Genomic DNA, 19,416 nt, shown 5'->3' with positions numbered 1-19,416 from the left:
GAAATGTTTCATGTGGAGCCCCAAAGGAATCAGCAGCTGTATAAATATTAAGCATCTCTTGCAGCACAGGATATATAGATTGCTCTTCTAACTTGAACAATAAAATCAGAGTGCATTTTACTGTGGAATTTATGGGTGAATGCTTTTATCAATGCTCAATTCAATTTTCTCATTAGCCAATAGTTCCCCTAATCTAAGTGACCTTTTTAATTTTTTTTTTAATTTTATTCCTAAATTTGTCATTTGGCTTTTTAACAAAGGTGTGGGAAAGGTGAATATAAAATTTTCAGATCTGTTAGCAAAGAGTTTATGTGAGATTATTTGAAGGATTGCCGAGTGTGAAACCTGAATCTGCTTTGAGCTATTGGCATTCCTTTGCAGATACCCTCTGGCTGATTCATCTGTGCTGATGCAATAGTGATAGGGAGAGTAAAATTGTAAAATAAACCTGTAGGCCCTCAAGCAAATGATTGGTAAATGGTAGGGATGAAGAGGGACTAGGATTATACAGACATGAGAGCTCCAGAAGCCCTTCTCATACAAAGCTGTGCATTTGCTGAGTCCCTGTGGAAGCTGCAGGAGCTTTGTTTCCCCCCAGTCAGGGGTGGAAGGAAACTCCCTCACCCTGCCTGTCCCTGGCACCCTCCAGGACTGGGGCACTGGGCTCCCTGTCAGGTGATGATGTGGATGATCTGTGGATCCATCACTGTGGATGATCCCTTTCCCATCACAATGTCCCAGCTGAGATGGACGAGTGAAATGACTATCAACAAAATCCTCTTTTCCTGTGGTTGCAGTTTAGCAGAGTGTTTGGGTTCCACGGGGAGATGAGGATCTGCTCCAGTTTCTGCTGCCCTGCCACAGTGCAAAGCGTGGGACAGAGTCACGTTTGAGTGGCAGAGTGGAGCTGGTTTTACTTTGGATGTAGATTATGTTCAGTTAGTGTGAAGACAGGTATAATAGACCTGAATTAACCCACAGCATTTGCCTAAAAGAAATTTAAGGTGACATAACACAAATTCTGTCTTTTTTCAATCTGAAATTGCCCTCCTTCACATTTTGGATGCCTGAAACACTTTGCTTATCCCCTTTGTCTCTAGTTTCAAAGGCCACACGATTATTCTCCTCCTTTTCGGTTTGGAACGGTCCCGAATGGAAGCACTGAGAGGAATATCCGAAACAACTACCCTGATATGCACCTTTACATGACCAAGTTTAACCAGAAAGGAGTTGAAGATGCCTTGGTCAGCTTGAAAACTGGGTGAGTTTTTTTCCCAAGGTTTTTAAAGAATTCTGTAAACTTTTCAGAAGTGGAGAACTACTGATCTGTCCTGACTGTGAAAGGAAAATGTTTGATTGTGGTTTCTATGGTTGTTTTAAAATTATATGGTAGCTTCAATGTCCTGTGAGAAGTAGTTTCAAAGCAGAATGAATGTTTCTTAAATCTGAAGACAGTACAGTCTCTTGTTATCTTTGCAGTGCTGGCTTATCCTGCTTCTGACAATCTCGGTAAATATTCTGGTAAATATTATTGTCCTTCTTTCTTAAGATCTGAGATTTAGACTTGAGTGCCATCCATCCTTTTTCCTCTGAAGTATCTCAATCTGCCTGGTTGGACAAAGATACCAATTTCCATTCTTAATCCTCCGAAGGTATGAGAGTGACTCATTGCTCATATCATTATTCATCTGGGTGACAGAAATCTGCTGCCTCTAAACATTTAGGCTTGATAGCAACATGATTATATTTGCTAATAATACAGTAATAATGATAATTTCTTCAACATAGGCTTTTTAGGCTTTGTTTTGAGGTGAGAAGTTGCTTTAGTGGGTATCAGTAGATGTACTCCAGGGGCTGTTTCAAGGAATGTCTCTCCTGCTGTTATTTATGGTGAACACAGGACACGTTTCCTCCTATACTAAAATACCCTGTTACTTTTGATCCATTGAGGGAACTGCTTATCCTTTTAATTTTTACTCTCCTTCTGCCAAACCTGTATGGGAGTGTATTACTTAAGCAAAACACCTTGAAATCCCAAAATCTTTCCTTAGAGTGAAGATTCCCTTCTTTAAAAAGTTACCCTTGCAGCTGTTTCCTTCTCTTGTGTCTCCTTGCTGCTGTCTGGGCTCTGTCTGCCCCCATTTCCCCAGGCAGCCATCCTCAGCTGGCACTTCCCAGGCCTGGCTTGTCCCATCCCAGGACAGATGTGTGACATTGTGTGAGATCAGCCTTGCCCAGGGGCTCCCAAACTGCAGCTCCTGCTCTGAGCCTGTGCAAGTTCCATTTCCTGGGTGACAGCTGAGTTCTGCATTAGGGACAGACGGCTGGGTCCTGCCATTCCTGCTGGGGATTTTTGAAGCAGGAGATGTCCTGATTTCAGCCATTTGTAGGATTTGTTCTGTTGGATGGAGAGTTTATTTCGAGGATGTATACTGCCTGTACTTTTCACCAGCCATTCATGCTACTGAAAGCCTTGAAAAGCTGCTGGTAGCTTGAAAATCAGGCCACTGTCAGACACTTAAGTGTGAAATGGGGGGGCCAACCTGACTCCAGGGTTGTTCAGGATGCTCACCAAATCTCAGACTGGCTGCTCCTGGGCCAGCTGATGGTCCCCAAAAGCTTCGCTCCTTTTGACAGCATCAACTATTCATTTTGGACAGGTTCCTTTTCCCCTGCTGAAGTTTCTTTCCTCTTGTAAGTGATTTCTCTGTGTGGACATCCCCAGGTGTCTGCCTTGCTCCCCTTCACTGATATTTCTGTAGCAGATGGTACAAATAAACTTCTGGGTCAGTACAAGTAGCTGCTGTCTCCAGCTGTGCTCCTTGGGATTCTGTCTGATGGCACCTGCAGAAGGATTGAACAGCAGGGTGTCAGCTGCTTTCAGACTCATATTCTTCAAAAACAGTTTTTCATTTTTTCTGCCAAATTTTCCATTCTTCAGCGTACAGAACTGTGTCTTCTTTCTCTTCCCCTCATGATTTCGTTGACCGAATTCTTTCTCTCTTTCATGTAAAATTTGCCCTTTCATCTTTAACTAGACTTGATGAAGGCTGGTTGAGACATCTTTAACTTCTTTCCCTCCCTGATTCACTGGATTCCATGATATTTAGTACATCTGGAGTCCATGTCTCTATGGCTCTTTTGAGGATGACTCATCTCTTCTTCCTCAAACTGCTTCTGCTTCCAAACAAATACCTAATTCCTAATTTTCCTCTTCTGTGTTTGTGTTCTGATCACCTTATTACAGCTGATTTGTCTCCTTTCATCTTTGTCTCTTTCCAAAACCCTTCCAGTACTTTTCTCCTTTTTTTTTTTTTTTTTTTTTTTTTTTTTTTCCATCCTCATCCTTGGGGATACAACGAGCAACTTTCCTTATGCCTGGTAAGGTTTGCTACTTCTGCACAGCTTTTTGAAAATGAACCATCTGATAATTTCAGTCGTAGTCTATGGACTGAGAAGGACTTACAAAGAATCTGGTTGATAATTGCTGCTGCAAGTTAAAATAAATATGAACTGTGTTATCCCTGAAGAGTGTTTGTATAACCTGTATTTCCAATCTCACTTTAAAAACCACTTTTGCCTAATGGAAGATGTGAGGTTTAGTCCTTTTCAGTTACTTTCATATAGTGTTTGATTCTAATTTCAAGATGGAGCAAAAATTACCAGCAGTGAAGCAATGCTTAATGACTGAATAATGCCAGACTTGTGGCCCTTGTGATCTAAATAGAATGAAATTATAAAGTAGCATCTTGTCGCAGTTCAGTCTGGTTTTGCTGTATCTCAAACAAAGTCTTTTGATCAACTTTAATTAGCATTAACGTCTTGAGATGTATTGGAAATTTCTTGATCTTTGGGACCATTGTGTGTAATACATAATGTTACTGAGTTGAACTGGAAGGAAAAAGGTGGAAGAAAAGAAACATAAAATTTCAGATGCACAGATCTCTGAAAACAAATTAAAAACCAAGCTGCTGTGTGGTGGTTTTTTTTTGTTTTGTTTTGTTTTTTTTTTTTTTTTTTTTTTTTTTTGTTTTGTTTTTTTTTTCCCTTTAATCTTGCTTTCTTTCAAGAAATGGAAAATCAGCTGCTTTAGTCCACTTGCTAATGTGGCCAGAAAAATCCTTGTTGGGGGGGAATAAATATGGATAGAAATTCGGATAAAATAAATGGTATTCTTGCCTTTATTTCCTGGTCAGGTGTAGGGGTTAGATAAGACTTGTGTTGAAGTATTGCTGTGCCTGCAGAGGTGAGTGTGCTGACATCTGTGTCTGGGAAGCCTTGAGAGCACACCCAGCCCCTTTCTGGTTTCATCTTGGAGAGGTGAGGCTGGGGCTGTTTCAGAAATCAGCGTACAAGGAAAGCATCTGCCTTTGTTTGTTTTAATTAGAACAAGCAACTTCGCTGCATGGGCAATAGGCTTGGACCTATCTCGTTCAATTAGCATCAAAAATGTTTGAGATCATCACCTGGGAGATGCTGCAAATCAAAGTGGAAATGAGATTTTTGTGTTAGTCTGACACTGACATTAGACCCGCTCCCTCAGGTGAATCCCCACAGGGGGTTCACTGCAGCTTATTCATGAAGGCTTGTTGCCATCAGAGGTGAAGGGGAACTTATCAGCTTTATTGGTTTTTTTGCCTCTTTGATACAAAATCAACGTTTGTTTCTGAAAAGATCTTAAAAAAAAAATAAATTGTTTAGACTCGGTAATATCCATCTCTTGGCACTAGGGTCTTATTTCTGAGATTCACAGATGTATTTCTCAGGAAGCTGCTGAAACATCGTTTGAACAACAGCAGAACTCCATTAATTAAATGTGGCAGTTTGCAACCAGGCCTGTTAAAAAGGGAGATCTTGTTATTGAAGTACTACTTAATAATTTTCAAAATGGCAAAATACTGTCCCTTCTTCAAAGCAGTTCGCTGCTGAAAGCAATCTTGATCCTCTAAGCCTGTCAAAAAGTGTACTTGTGTTTTTCACTAAATTTCCTGCATTTAAGGGATCAGGTGGTCCACATGTGCTGTGCTACGTGCAGAGCTTGGGATTCTTCCTTAGGCGGGGCCAAGCAGCTCAGGGCTGCTGTGGGGTTTTGCTCCTTAATGAGAGCAGAAATGGCAGTTGTTGCCCTGAGCATCACTCCCAAGAGCAGAGTCTGTAAGGCATTAGCTCATGTGTTCTCTGCCAGAGCCGTGGAGGCTCCTCGGAGCTCTCGAGATGCTTATTGATCAAACACAGCCTTAAAAACGCATCACAAGCATTTCTGTCCGTGCTGCATGTAATTGATCTACATTTCTGGAGCCCTCTGTACCAGGGAGACGGGTCCTATTGACTGTGCTTCTTGAAGAGAAAATAAGTTCCTGAATAGGAAGTCGTTAATTACTGTGTTATGTTTGCAGTGGCTCTTTGGGTGTGCTGCCTTCTGTTTGCCTGGCTCTATTTTTTCTAAAGAGATGATAGTTAAGGAATACCATCTCTTTGCAGGCAAAGCAACCTCTGGTGTGGGCTGTATGAGCTCGTTGCTCTTGAGTTTGCATGAAGTGTTTCTATTTGTGGCTGTAAAGCTGTCGAGAGGAGAAATTGCAATGGCAATAAGCTGGAAATGCATTTCGTGTTTGTCACCTTTGCCCCAGCACATCTACAGTGGCATATAGTCTGGGGTTTAACTGCTAATGGCTGAAATGAGAAAATTTAATTGGGAGAGGCTCTTTTTGCTGTAGGGATAAAGCAGGAGTTGTTTGCTTGCCTGTTGCCCGTCAGTTCCTTTCAAGGGAGCTGCAGGAATGAATCCCTGGTGTTCCCCAGGCAAGCAGCCCTGTGTGCAGCTGCAGATCCCCTGGCTGTCGTGAGGACTTTACAGCTTTTATTGCCAGCCACAGCTGTGACTGTGTGCTCAGGGATTTGATGCTCAAGTTCACTCGGGACTTCATCTGCCTTCCTGTTAAAGACAGCAGCGCTTGTGTGGATACACATCAGTTGAGTACCTTATTCCCACGTCCTCTCTGACGTGCTGCTGGAATTACAGAGCTGCTTGGAAAGGCTGCTGTGGTGGCAGCGTGTCTGCAGAGCCACAGCAGGAACAGCCTCAGCTGTGCTGGGTTATCAGCTGGGAAGGGTTACATCCCCATGATTTATGAGCTGCCCCTGAGGAGCTGCTCTGGGCCTGCAGGCTGTCCTGAGCTGTCCCTTTGACAGGGACACGTGGTGATTGTACCCTCAGCATCCTTTAATGACGAGTTACAATGCCAGCAGAAACACCTGGAAGCATCCAACTGAGCAGTGCAAATGGCATGAGGAGCTGTTTCCTCCCTGCAAACCCAGTGTCCATGTGAAAAGAGCACGATTATGAACATGTTCTGTAGAATCTCACGGCACTATGCAGAGAGAGAGTGCAGCAGAAGACCCCAGAAGGCCCCAATGGCCTTTTAACCCCATCTGTGAGTTTATTGGCCTGAATTGGATTTGTGTTGTTCTCGCAGTGATTATAAATTATCCAATTCACAGCTTAGCACACTCTGTTATTTGTTGAACAAATACAACCAGGTCAGAGGCTGAGCTGGCAGCTTCTGCAGTGTGGCATAACCAGGAGGCAAACATCCCTGTTTCCCTCAGCTGCAGCACAGTTGGGATTGTGCCCAGCAGGTCCTACTGCTAATTAGGACTGCCAATTAAAGCAGTGATGTGCCTAAAGTTAAAATCAAGCCCAACTTGTCTTTTAGGCAGCCAGCTGACATCTCTCTACTTCAACGCAAACCCAATTTCAATATTTTCATTTTATTTTTACAGAAAAATCGTCATCAAGATTTTCAGCAGAGGTTAAAAAATTCCTAGTTTTTGTTCTTTCTGTGGGTCATACCTTTTCACCTCAAAAGAGGAGGGGAAGCTGTGAGACCAGTCTGTTTGAAAGAAAAATTATGTATTTTAATGTTTCATTAAAAGCACAAATTCTTCATCGTTCTCATGGGGATACAATAGCAGCTTACAACCAGAACTCACAGAAATGTCCAAAATTTTAAGAATTTCCCAGGGATGGTTAACTCTGAAGAGTGTATGAGAAAGGAAGAGGCCTTTAGGCAGCATTAGATATCTGTAGTCTTAATAATTTATTGCTTGTAACCCTCCAGGATACCTGTTATGATGGATGAAGAGAGGGCACTATTTGGGGTGCTCTTATCTTATGAACACAGGGGGAACATCTAAGGCAGAGAGCACTGGACAGAGATCCCAAACTACCTGGGAGAGCAGATGTTTGCAGTGCTCCAGGGTACCTTATCACTATCAATTTTGACAGTGAGCACTAAATTATTGTACAAATACATATATACTTCCCTTAAAACTGTCTGAAGGAGATAAAATGTGAATACCAGTTTCCTTCCTGACCTTCTGTAAAAAAAAAAACAAAACTCTGCTAAACAGTTTGGCCCGTTCAGGATTTTCTGTCCTGGCTGACCAAGTTCAGACAACTTCTGCAATCAATAACTTCATTTAATTTGGCATCAGATGGCTGGGGTAACTTGATTTCAATTTACATTATGCTGCTTTCTGTGGTGCTTTAATCTAATATGTGTTTCAGTGTTCACTCTAATGTTCATTTTGGTATTGTGCTCTGCAGGGAATGATTTCCAATGGGTGTTCCAGCTGTAGCCACACAAGCTAAGAATTGGAAAACTGGTTTGCAACTGGGCAACTGCTGTCTGTGCCAGAGGGCTGCAGGGATGTGAAAACATTTAAATTTGCTGTTCCATCTTGGAACACTTTTCAGAGGGATCTCTTCACTCCAGTATCAATTCTGAAATCTAGTATCTTAAGAGAAATGTGTGGCTGAATGAGCACAGATTTCCTGCTTTTGCTGCTGAAGTGAGCAGAGTTCAGCACTACAAGCTGCCAGCACAGACATAAAGACTCCTGTGGTATTTCCACTCATGGCAGGATTTTCTGGCGTCACATTTTCTGATGGGTGATTCCTGTTTCCCCACAACTTGCTGTCCTTTCAGGAAATGCAGTTATTCTCATATTCTTGTAATTCTTACATTTTAGGGAATTTCTTCCTGGCCAGAAGATTGCTTCTTTTGCAAATTTTTTTTTCAAAGAAAGGAAAACTAATAACCCTGTTTCTCCTGTTCACCTGGTGCACAGAAACTTGCCTCTAGGAAAAAAAATATTTGATAGTAATTTATTTCCAATTCCCTTACTCAGTACCTGAGTGCTCTTCTGGAGTCTTTTGAATTTTTTTTTTAAGGTTACTTCTTTTGTCTGCATTATAACTCTTTTAGGTAATGCTGTTGTCTAATTTGTCTAAATATTACAAATATCCTGGAAATCAAATGAACTGGTGGAAGTAGCTGTATGCCCTCTAACCCCTATTCTTTTCAGAAGCTGTTCTGAGTTTTAGTCTTCATTTCACTTGGGGTTGAGATCAGGTACTTGGTGAGCTGTGCCGAATTTATCCTTCATTATGCTATTGTAACTGGGACAAAACCTTTAATCTAAAAATATATTCCCCCCACTCAGCTCTTCAAATTTTGTGTTTTGATAAACTGATGCGTTGCAAAAACTTCTTGGCTTGGCTTCTGAGATGTGAAGTGGGACAATCTTCCATTGTATAAATTAATCATAAAGGCACACTAAATTTTCCATTATTTTGTTGCTAAGGGAAGTGTTTCAGGGCCTGGGAAGGTGTGTGGGCAGAGGGTAGGGGATGGGAGCTTCTGTGAGAGAGGAGGGTGGACGTGCCCATTCAGGTGACCACAGCCAAGGGAGGTTCTCTGTGGATTTTCTGGCAGCTGGGATTGCCCTGACAGGCGAGGTGAAGCCTCCACAACCTCTCATGGTGGTGTTCATATCTGTCAGGACATGCTCTTCTGTGAATTTTTTGCCTGTGTGTCCTGTGTGAAGATTGAAGTGAGGATGGTTTGAGCGGGGAGAAAAGCTGAAAGCTGTGCTCATGAGCTCATCATTTAACTGGGTTGTGCTTTGCTGACCTCTCTTGTTACAGGGAGGGGTTGTTCAATTTTCCCCTAATGAATTGGCAATACCGAGGTGTCAGGAAATCCACTCAGCACGTGTGAAGTTCAGCTCTGTGAGGAGCCATTTGAATATGTACTGAGAGATAAAGTCACCGCTGGAGATCAAGTGCATCAGATAAGATGAAATGCATTTTAGTCAAAACTGTGCCAGAGAAATCAACAGTCCTTCGTGTTAAAGGTTAAATATCTGCTTTTGCTCCAGCAGTATCAAAGTGGCACTTTAGAGACTTTAATGGAAGCCTCATCTTCAGAGCAGGATTCTTTCCCTTTGATTGCTGGGTCATTCCACAGTGACCTTTTAGCACTGGATCCCCAGGACACAAATGATGCTCCCCCTCGTTGTTCACTCTTGACATACTTTCTTTTATCCCTTCTGTGAAGAAGGAAGGGATGAAATGAAAGTTTGTGATGTAAATCCATCAGATCTTACAGACAGTAAGTTTGTACTTGTTGCCTTCCCAACACTATTGATGATGTCTAAAAATATATTTTTTAAATTTTTAAATTTAATCCAGACTTAAATGGACACTTTTTTTTTTCCCCTCCTAATGTCATTGTGGCTCCAGACCTACTGAGCAGATTTGCATTTTGGATTTTTCTCATTCCATCAAGAGAACAAAATCACTGAAGGATCATGTAGTTGGTAGTTGGTTAAGGAAGAAAAGGAACATTTTTCAATTGTGTTATACTTCTATTATTAAGGGAGAAGTGACTAATAAAGGAGCATTTGCCTCGTCTTCCTTTTTAGTTTTCATCATAGGAATTTTATGAAAAGTTATGCCAATAATAAAGATGGGGGAAATTATAGGGAAGGGGAAGCGTTTTTAACTTTTCTGAAATTGCTTTTCTGTACCTTTTTCTCTAACTTAAATTTTCTTCATGCAGGCAAGGTGTGTAGCAATGCTTGAGAATGAGCTTTTGCAATAGCTATTCTGATTTTTCAACTCTTATTCTTCTTGATGAATCATAAATGTTTAGCTATGGGACTGTCCACACTTATTTTTCACGTATCTCCCACTTCAAATTATTACATTCAGCAATGCCCATTTGGGTTTTTCTAGAACTATTCCAATTCATGATTTCATAACACCTGATGTTCTCTGATGCTGTGAGATAAAATTCTCCCCACCCCCTTTCCCCTTGGTGCTTGCTCAGTGATGAAGGACATTTGCCTTTGTAGTCACTGTTATATAAATATTCCAAACTGTTTATTTTTCCTTCTAGCCAGGATTATTGCAGTAGTTCTGAGGAAGTTTGCAGACCAGCCCATTGCTGAGCTGACTCAGAGCTCTGTTGTTCTGCTCCCCTGCACTGGCTGGAGGTGCCTGGTCTGTTTGACCAGTTTGTGGCAGCTCTGAACCTTCTCTCAAAGCATTCCAGCTTTAATAGTTCTCTCTCAGATTTCTAATATTTCTTACCAGTTTGTTTAAACCTCCACAGTGTGACAAAGCTTTTCACTCCCTGGTGGCTGCACTGAGCTGACAGGTGAGTTGTTCACTGGCAGGTGACTGAGCCTCTCTGGGAGCGTGGTCCATGCTGGAGGTGTGGAGGCTGTTCTGCACTGAGGATGTTACCTCCACAGCAGCTGCTCAGCTGGGCACCACTCTGCACTTCTGCTGCCACGAGAATCAAGAGCTGGGGCTTGGCAGTCTCTGGAGAGCGACCAGGGAGGGCTGGAGGTCCAGGAGACAGGGAGGGATGGAGGTCCATTAAATGGGGAGGGCTGGAGGTCCATTAAATGGGGAGGGCTGGAGGTCCAGGAGACAGGGAGGGCTGGAGGTCCAGGAGACAGGGAAGGATGGAGATCCAGGAGGCAGGGAGGGCTGGAGGTCCAGGAAAGAAGGAGGGCTGGAGGTCCAGGCTTCCCAGTCCTATGGAGAACGAGACAAGGATGGATTTCTGTGTCCAGCACCCAGCCTGGCTTTTCCATCAGAGCTCAGCAAAACAGCAGCTGTGGCTCTCCCCACGCAGACAGGGCAGGAAGGAAAGTCCTCTGTGTTGCCAGCAGCCTTCTGGCCTGCACACATCCCTGCCTTGCCTTCCTCCGCTGCTGATCTCCCTGCCAGCTTCGGGAGCAGCTCAGAAAGGGTCACATTTTGGGACTAGCCCAGATTTCGCTGTCTCCATTTTTGGAAACACTAATTGAGAAGTGTTTATAGTTATCTGAAAGTTCTTAAAAAATTTGGAATGCCAGAAATTCACCTCCTAGTGATGGAAGAGTTGGGTGCCCTAAAATCTGAGAGCTTTGCTTGGGGCTCGTTCCTCCCTGCCCACGCTGCAGGGGCACAGTGTGTTCTGGAGCTTTGCAGGAACAGTACTTCTGTAATCAGCACACGATGAAGAGATGATTAAGCCTTGAGAGGTTATAGGAGTTATGTTGGAAAGGCAGAAAATATATTCTGAATATAAGTTTGTGTTTGTGGACCAAGAGTTTTTCAGGGCAATCAATTTTTGATTTACAGTTAAGGCATTGGGCAGTGACTGGCAGCAGAGCCTTCAGCTCTCAGCATCTGTCAGGAAGGTACCTCATGTTTTTAAATTGATTTGTGTAATGGGATTTGTTGTGACCTTATAGAAATAGTTTAGAAAAAGTCCTCAGAAGTAAAGCCTTCTGCATCCTCAGAACCTGTTCCACGTGTGAGCACTGCACTGATCCCAGACTCCTGGGGAACTGGGGAGGTGCTTCCACAGCGAGTGAGTGACACTCTGACTGTGCTTTCTTTCTGTCCCAAGGTTTTACTACAGTGCTCAGTAACTGCGGAGGCAAACTGCACATCAAGAGTGTAATTTCTGAGGTAGCACAAGGCTTTTGCCCTGGGGTCTTTAGCAAAGAGCTCTTTTTCCTTTGTATTTCTGACTGAGACTGTTTTGACAGAAGAATAGCTGACTCTTTAGATTTTCTGGGTGTGTAACAAGCATGTGTTTTATGTGCTGGCATTGCAAAAACTGTAAATCCCAGAATAAACAGGCGACCAATTCCAGAGTGTGTTTTAAGTTGTCTGGTTGCAGCAGTGTCTGTACCCACGGAGAGAGCAGCACCTCCCAATCCCTGAGCCTTGAGCATCCTCTGGGAGGGGAAGAGTCCTTCCTTCCCCACACAAAACTGCAGATGTCAGCACGGGAGGCTGGGCTCTATTGATTTTGGTAATTGTCTGCTGTACATCAGAAAAGCTACAATATCCTGAGGGCACAGCAAGCAGGTTTGTGGGGTTTTTTCCTGCTGTGAGCCTACCCAGAAGACATAGATTTTTGTTTTTTTGCTCTCTATACAGGCAAAGATTGTCTCTGAAGTGCTGCATCAAAGCCCATCATTTAGAAAATTCTGATCTTATGTTGAGGGCTGCAGGCTTGGGCAGTGCCCCAGCACCCCCTTGGCTCTTTCCAATTGGATTACCCCCAGTGCCAGGTAGCCACCCATGTTTTATTTATGGATTGAGTTTGTGACATCGCCTACCAGATGTTTAGTAATTTTCTGCATATTAAATGATGCATTTAAAGGAAGGAGGAAACCAGATTTTGAGCACTGGTGGAGCTAATCAGACTTTTAAGCTGAAGGTTGAACCAACTGAATTTTAGGGAAGAGGGGAAAAGCAAAAGAACTGATGCCCCAACTATTTTTTTAATGGTTGCATGGACCACCTCTATTCTGAATTAACCACTTCATTAAATCTCAATTAGATTACTTGGATGGTGACTGTTGGGATAAATATCCTTGAAAGGAAGCAATAAAGAACAGTAATTAGTGACAGGAACTTCCCTTTTTCATGATAACAGACAAAATCCAACAACTTCATTCTCTCCTGGTATTCAGTTGGTTTAATGTGAGATAGACATGGGTTTCTTTAGTACCACATTGTTGGTATCTGGTTTAGAGTTCTGAAAAAGTTAAGGCTCTGTTGATTGATTATTTATTAAAAAACTTTGAATTATGGTATGCATGAAAGCTTCTTGGGCCTTTTATTTCTATCAGTAGTCAAAATGTGATATGTCCAGGTCTTGCTCCATTCCGTGGATATAAACAAAAAGTTTTATCAACATAAACTGATTCAAGCTTAGTAGCCAGTGTGACTCCAAAACTTCACAGCAACAGAATTCACAACTGGTGCATCCTGATATAAAGTGATTGAAGCTGATGCTGTTGTACCTGTTTGTGCCACGATACACAATATTGTGTATACATAATATACACAGAATAATGCACAATATTTTTATAGCTGCCTTTCCATGGAGTCAGGCCCCAGGTGCTGGTGGCAGAGCTGTGCCAGGCTGTGTCACTGCAGCCCATCAGCTGCTCTCAGCAGATGCCCGTGGCTCTGCAGAGGCTCAGCAGGCAGAGCTGCCAGTGCCTGGGGCAGTGGGGATGGCAGGGTGGGCACTCCCCTACAGCATCCAGCAAAGCCAGTGGGGTGTTTGTGTCCTCCCTGCTCCTCTGGCTTCCCACGGGATGCACAGGGATCTGGGAAGGAAGGGAGATTGGAATGGAGTGGCTTTGGGGCTGTGGGTCATTCAGCTTTTTCCTCTTGCTGTTGTAGGCTGCTGCTCTCTCGTGCAAGTAGTTAAAATCTTAAAAGGTTCTGGCTGCAGATGAGGGCAGCAATGCAAAATAAAGTTTCATCTCTTTCTCTTTGAAGTTTGTATGTGAATTTCTGTCAGTATAAGAATGCCTTTAGCTGGGATCTGCTGGCTGTCAAGTGATTGTCCTTCCAAGCGGCCTCCTCTTCTTGAATGTACATTTTTACTGCCTTCCTTTGTGAAACATCCATGCACCTGCCTTCTAACTTGCTTTACAGTGCTTCTGAGAAGGGATCCCTGGAGGACATTGCTTCTTTTCCTTTCTCCCCTGGATTTGTTTCCCACTCCTTTTGTGTTCCCTGTATTCTTTAAAGAATGGTTTATCCCATTCTTCCATTTTTAGGTAGATGGAGTAAAAGGCTTAAACTTTTTCACAAGTTCCTTTCCTCCTGCTGTGCTCCAGATACACAAATAATATGTTTGGAACTGTCAATGGTAAAGAAACATTTTCTCTCATTTTTAAGTGGGATTTAGGTACCTCTAGGAGATATGCTCCAGTATCTTCCTTTGTCTTATGAAGGACTTAACCTCCACCTTCACTGTTATTTTTGGAAAGAGAAGTAAAACAAGGGTGTGTATGTAAAACTGGTGAACATTTTCAATCTCCTGCAGTATTTTAAATGAACTAATTGTCTATTGTTGTTTCAATTCTAAGTTCTCTGTTATTTCTATTGGTTTTGGATCTCAAGGTATTTATTATCCACACTAAGAACAAGATACAAAGATATCAGGGCAAGACATTTTGTAGATTAGTTTCTCCTGCTCAGTATTTTTTAACAGCATCCCTTAAAATAGAAATGCAAAACTATGTGTCCTACTTTCCCCTCACTAAAATAGATGCCTTTTGTTAATTTTAGATCCAGCAGAGCAGGATATGTAATTAATGATATCAAAGAACCCATCTGATATTCAACAGGGTCCTGACATCAAGGACAAAAGAAGTCTGACAACAGCTGTCCCTAATGATTTGGTTTGTAAAATGTTTTATTTCAGGAAGTTGGACGCTTTCATCTACGATGCAGCGGTGCTGAACTACAAGGCTGGGAGAGATGAAGGCTGCAAACTTGTCACAATAGGCAGTGGGTACATCTTTGCCACTACTGGCTATGGGATTGCTCTCCAGAAAGGATCACCTTGGAAGAGACAAATTGATCTCGCCCTCCTGCAGTTTGTGGGAGACGGTAGGGACCAAGCTTTATCCTTTTTTTTTTCTTCCTCGATGTGTGTTGTGCAGTCAATTCAGTTTTAGGAGCTCTGAGCCTGCTCGTCCTGTTCTCTGAATGTCTTTAAAATAATAATAATAATTAAAAAAGAAAGGTAAAACAAAGTAAAATTATTTCTTGGCACTGATACAGGAGTTCTCCTGCACTCAATTCTAACTCACCTCACTGCCAAGGGCATTTGCCTCTATTTTCAGAAAGTGTTTTCATATACATCACAAAGTAAAGCTGGCCTAAGTGTTAGAGAGCGTTTATACATTTATTTATTTCCTTGATTTTTGTCTCTGAGCAATTCTTTGGTAGATGAGTTGTCTTTCAGCATGACTGTTGTGCTATTAAAAAGTGTTTATCTCAGTTCTGAACTGTGGGTGCTCTCTAATCTAGGATGGATTCATTTAAACTTCTGCTAAAAGAATGCCTGTGAAATCAAACTAGGGTGACTTGCTTCATTGTACTTCAGACAAATATTTTTTCATTCAAACGCAAAATAGAAGAACTCTAGGTCCTCTTGGCACTTCTGCCCTGCAGGAGAAAGTTGCTGCACATCTCTGATATATTTGAAAACAGCAATGATGACTCAGTCTTCACATAGGATGTGAACTCCCTTTTGATTCTAGAAAGCTTCGTGTTTCACCGTGAAAGCAAATAGAAATATGGTAATTAAAAATAGAAATATGGTAATTAAAAATTAAATCCTCTATTAGATTGGAATATGGTGTGTATTACATAAATTTTATTTTTTTTTTTTTTTTTTACATACATGTGTGTTGACTTTGCATTTCTCTATCAGTGAAAGAGAGTGCGTTGTCAAAAGATCAATATGGATTTAATGTCATCAGTAACAAGCAATTGTGGGTAAGAATGGTGAATTTCAGTGTCATAGGAATGGCAGAGAGCAGGACTTAGCATAGTCTCCTGTTCCATAAAGCCCAGGACATTAATTTTCATGGGGCACACAATGAGTGTGTTAGTCTTCCAGCACATGGATTTTAATCCTATTATAACCCTAAACAACTGGAAGAGGTGTCATCATCACAACTGATGCATTTTGTCTGGTGTGTATATGGAAATAACAGTGTCATCATATCCATCTGTTGGATTTAGAGAGGCTCATGGAAGAATCCTCACTTACTTGGGTGAAGGAATGACTGCAAAGGTGACCTGCCATGGCTGCCTTTCAAACATTCACATATTCTCAAATATTATTTTCTGCTTGTGTAATGCTGTTAAGAATTATTAGGCGCTATAACTCTGACTCACTTTTAAAAGAGGAATTTGAATCGGAGGAGTTGAATTATTGGTCCCATACTAAAGAAGAAAAAGCTTCTGTAGCCTGAAGGAGAATCTGAGTTGTCTTTCTTAGTGTGGGCTAACCCCTCTAGATGTAGCCAGAGCAACACTCGGGTTTCCATTCCTTTCACTTTTCATTTCCTTCATGTTTACTCCTTCAGCATTTTTGATACTTCTCATCCAACACAAAAAATTAAATCTCAGAGAAAGAAAATAAATTAAATAGAAGGGAAAACACTTGAAGCTATTTAAGAAAAAGCTCATCAAAATACTGAAGGTGCTGCATTTTTATGCTTCACCTTGACTCTGAATATCAGGTGCAAAACAAAGTGGGAGCAAAGTGTGAAAAGTCTTACCCTGTGTTTCCACTTTGGCCTGTGGACTTACACAGCATACAAATGCTTATACCTTTAGTCCATTTTTAGTCGCTTAAAATGATACAAATGAATTGTCTACAAAGCTCAATATTATAACTTACAGAACAGCAGTAGATACAGGGAACATGCAGGTGAATAAAACCTCATTATGAAATGTCTGCACCCGTGCTCATCTTGCCCATAAGATAAATAAACATTTTGAATGCACAAACCATGGGAATAGTGAATGCATTTATGGCTTTTTTCATTACTGTTAGAAGTTACTCTAAACAACCTAGGAATGCTAAAAATATTTATTTTCTCTTGTGAAGGTTCCCTGAATATGTTCAGAAAATGGTGTGGGCTCTAGTAAAGAATAGTAGTTGGACATATATGATGTGTAGAAATTATTGTAGTTATGTTTCTTTTAGTCCCAGAATTGTCTGACACCTTGTCTCACTTTATTGTCTCACAGGTCTAGATGACCATTTTCAGGTTAAAAAAAAAAACCCAACTACCATTGCATTTCCACCTAATGTGAGGAAAAAAAAAAAAAGAAAAAAAAATTCAACAAAAAGGCCCTAATAATGAAATTTCTTCTACTGAGTTACAAAGTACATTGCAGGTGAACTGGAACTAAACACCAAGAAATTAAATGTAAAGAGTAATTGCCCAGAACTAGCTCGACCTGATTTTGTAATCCATGTCTAACTTCAGTAGTTCGATGGATAATCTTTTTAGCTGTGAACTTACATAACTCTGTTTTGGTGAACTAGAAGGGATGAACCCAGAGTTCAGACCAACACCACTTTGCTGTATCACTAAAAATCTCTTTGAAGTTCTCTAGACTAAAAGCAAGCGTGGTTGTGGGGAAAGTTTCATCCTAAGAGAGCACTCCTGGGAAAGCCTCAGTGGAGCCTGAATGAGGTTGTTTAAATAAATAGGCAAACAGAAACGGAGGCAGAAATCTTCTTTCACATGTATCACTTCTGTAGAATATATTATTCTCAAAGACTAAAGCTGGAAAACAGCAGAGCCTCAAGAAGTATTGAATTATTCTTCAGTATGTGTAATAGGGCATTCATCAGGGCATGGAGTAATTTCAGTGAATGATTGTAAACCTAATGAGTTCCATAACTATGAGGAAAAAAAACCTTCTAATGAGTTCAACAAGCAGAATTTCTTTATATGAATAATATGTTAATAGGAGGAAAAACCTTTTGGATTATACTATATACTTGGATAAGACCAAGTAATTTGTGTAAAAGTATATCTATCCTATTGCACATACAAAAAGCCATGATCTCATCTCTTTTTTACATTTACCCAGTACTGAAATGGCCTTTGGAAATGTATTTTACCACTTCCAATTTCCTCTGCACATGTCTTTCTCCTGTGATTTTTCTCATTTGATTTTTTCCTTCTGTATCATTCTCCCATCTAAATCAGTTCACTTACACATTGAAATGAATTTTTTGTGCAGTGGATAGGAACCTCTTCCCTCTTCCTTGCTGATGTAAAACATCCAGCTGAAGAATTTATTGGTTGTTCATGCAGGGGCATCTTTTCATACTTCTCAAAGCATGAAGCTGCTTCTGCATTAAAGCAAATGACTTTGAGCCCTCTTTTTAATCTTGTTGGTACTGGGAAAAAAAAAGTCAACTAATTACAGAGGGATGTAGGCTTGCGTTAGGGATAACTTCTGGCTTTGTCTGGGTGGTTTATCTGTGTTTCTACACAAATAGGGTTCCCATCCTGAGGACAGTTCTGAGTGGGCCAATTACACCAACAATTATCCACCACACCCTGAGAGCAGCTCTGAAGTCTCAGTGTAAGGAAGCAGGCTACAAGATGCCAAATTGTTACTCTAACAAAGAGGAAAAGAGACTGAGGAAAGAAGGATGGGAATGAGTTTCTGAGGAGTTTAAAGAAGAGCTACTTAATTGTCTCAGAAGTATAATTATGCTCAAAAGGTTTCATCCCTTGGTCTGTGCAAGTTCGCACACATAGAGCCCTGCTCATGGGAAGTTGAGATGAATAAGCAGTTGTTGGTATAAGATTAATTGCTTCGAAACTCGGAATCTTTTTCACAGAAGGAGTTCAGAGTTGCTTTTTCTTATATAAGAGATATGAGTGAAGTGCACTGTGAGTGAATTTCTGGCTTTGTTCATCTTGCTATCTGTACAGGATATCTCATTATTTGCAGGAGCTTTGAGTTGGTGATTAGCATCTGCAGCTTTGTTTAAGATAGTTGATCACTGGGATGACTCTCTAGAGCCCAGTGGTGCTTGTGCTGCTTTTTTTGTCTTGCTGTGGTCACAAGATGAAACTTCCATTGTTCTTTTAACAGAGAAGTAAAAATATTTCCACTGAGACACAGAATTATCAATCTTCTGTTGAGAAATAGAAGCACCCAGGAGTTCAGGAGCAACTAAAATGATACGGCTGCTAAGAAACAGCACCATCATTTTGTTTGGATCTTCCTCCCACAGCCGCAGGAATGTGTCAGAACAGAAACGCCGTGCGCTGAGGCGTCGCATGATCCAGCTTTCATTTCTTCTCTGAACCTCTGCAGGAGCAGCTGGGCAGGCTGAGGGCCCCAGCAGCAGCCTGGTACCTGGGTGCTGTCACTGTGTTAGCGAGGAAGACACAGAATCAGGGAGATGATTACGTGGGTGCTTTATTGATGAGAGCTCTGGGCGCCGGGGTACAAACCCAAATCCAACTCCAACAAGGGTCCAAGAAGGCTCCAGTATTATACCCCTCTGTTACACAACTCTATGTTAAACATTAACCTCCATTGTTCTATTGTATATGCCCAAGCATGAATTTTGGTAAATATCTTCCCTTGTGATTCTCATGATTCTAGTTTGAGATAATAATCATGTTCAGCTACCAACGATCGTTATCTATCTTATGATGATTAGGTACGGTTTCACCCGTCCTAGTAAAGGA

The 19,416-nt window shown here is 41.5% G+C and overlaps 1 protein-coding gene across 1 annotated transcript in view; it reads left to right on the top strand.

Moving 5' to 3' along the window:
* GRIN2A (glutamate ionotropic receptor NMDA type subunit 2A) overlaps positions 1 to 19,416 on the top strand; it is a 152,878-nt gene that overhangs the window by 122,235 nt on the left and 11,227 nt on the right. Inside the window, exons 11-12 of the mRNA XM_066330245.1 lie at positions 1,101 to 1,261; positions 14,589 to 14,776. Of these exons, the coding sequence (XP_066186342.1) occupies positions 1,101 to 1,261; positions 14,589 to 14,776 (349 nt within the window). The remainder of the gene's footprint in view (positions 1 to 1,100; positions 1,262 to 14,588; positions 14,777 to 19,416) is intronic.

This window comes from Sylvia atricapilla, chromosome 15 (genome assembly GCF_009819655.1).
Source record: "Sylvia atricapilla isolate bSylAtr1 chromosome 15, bSylAtr1.pri, whole genome shotgun sequence".
NCBI classification, from domain to species: domain Eukaryota; kingdom Metazoa; phylum Chordata; class Aves; order Passeriformes; family Sylviidae; genus Sylvia; species Sylvia atricapilla.
The sequence above is the reverse complement of the archived record's forward strand: the minus strand, read 5'-3'. Positions and strand labels throughout refer to the sequence as shown.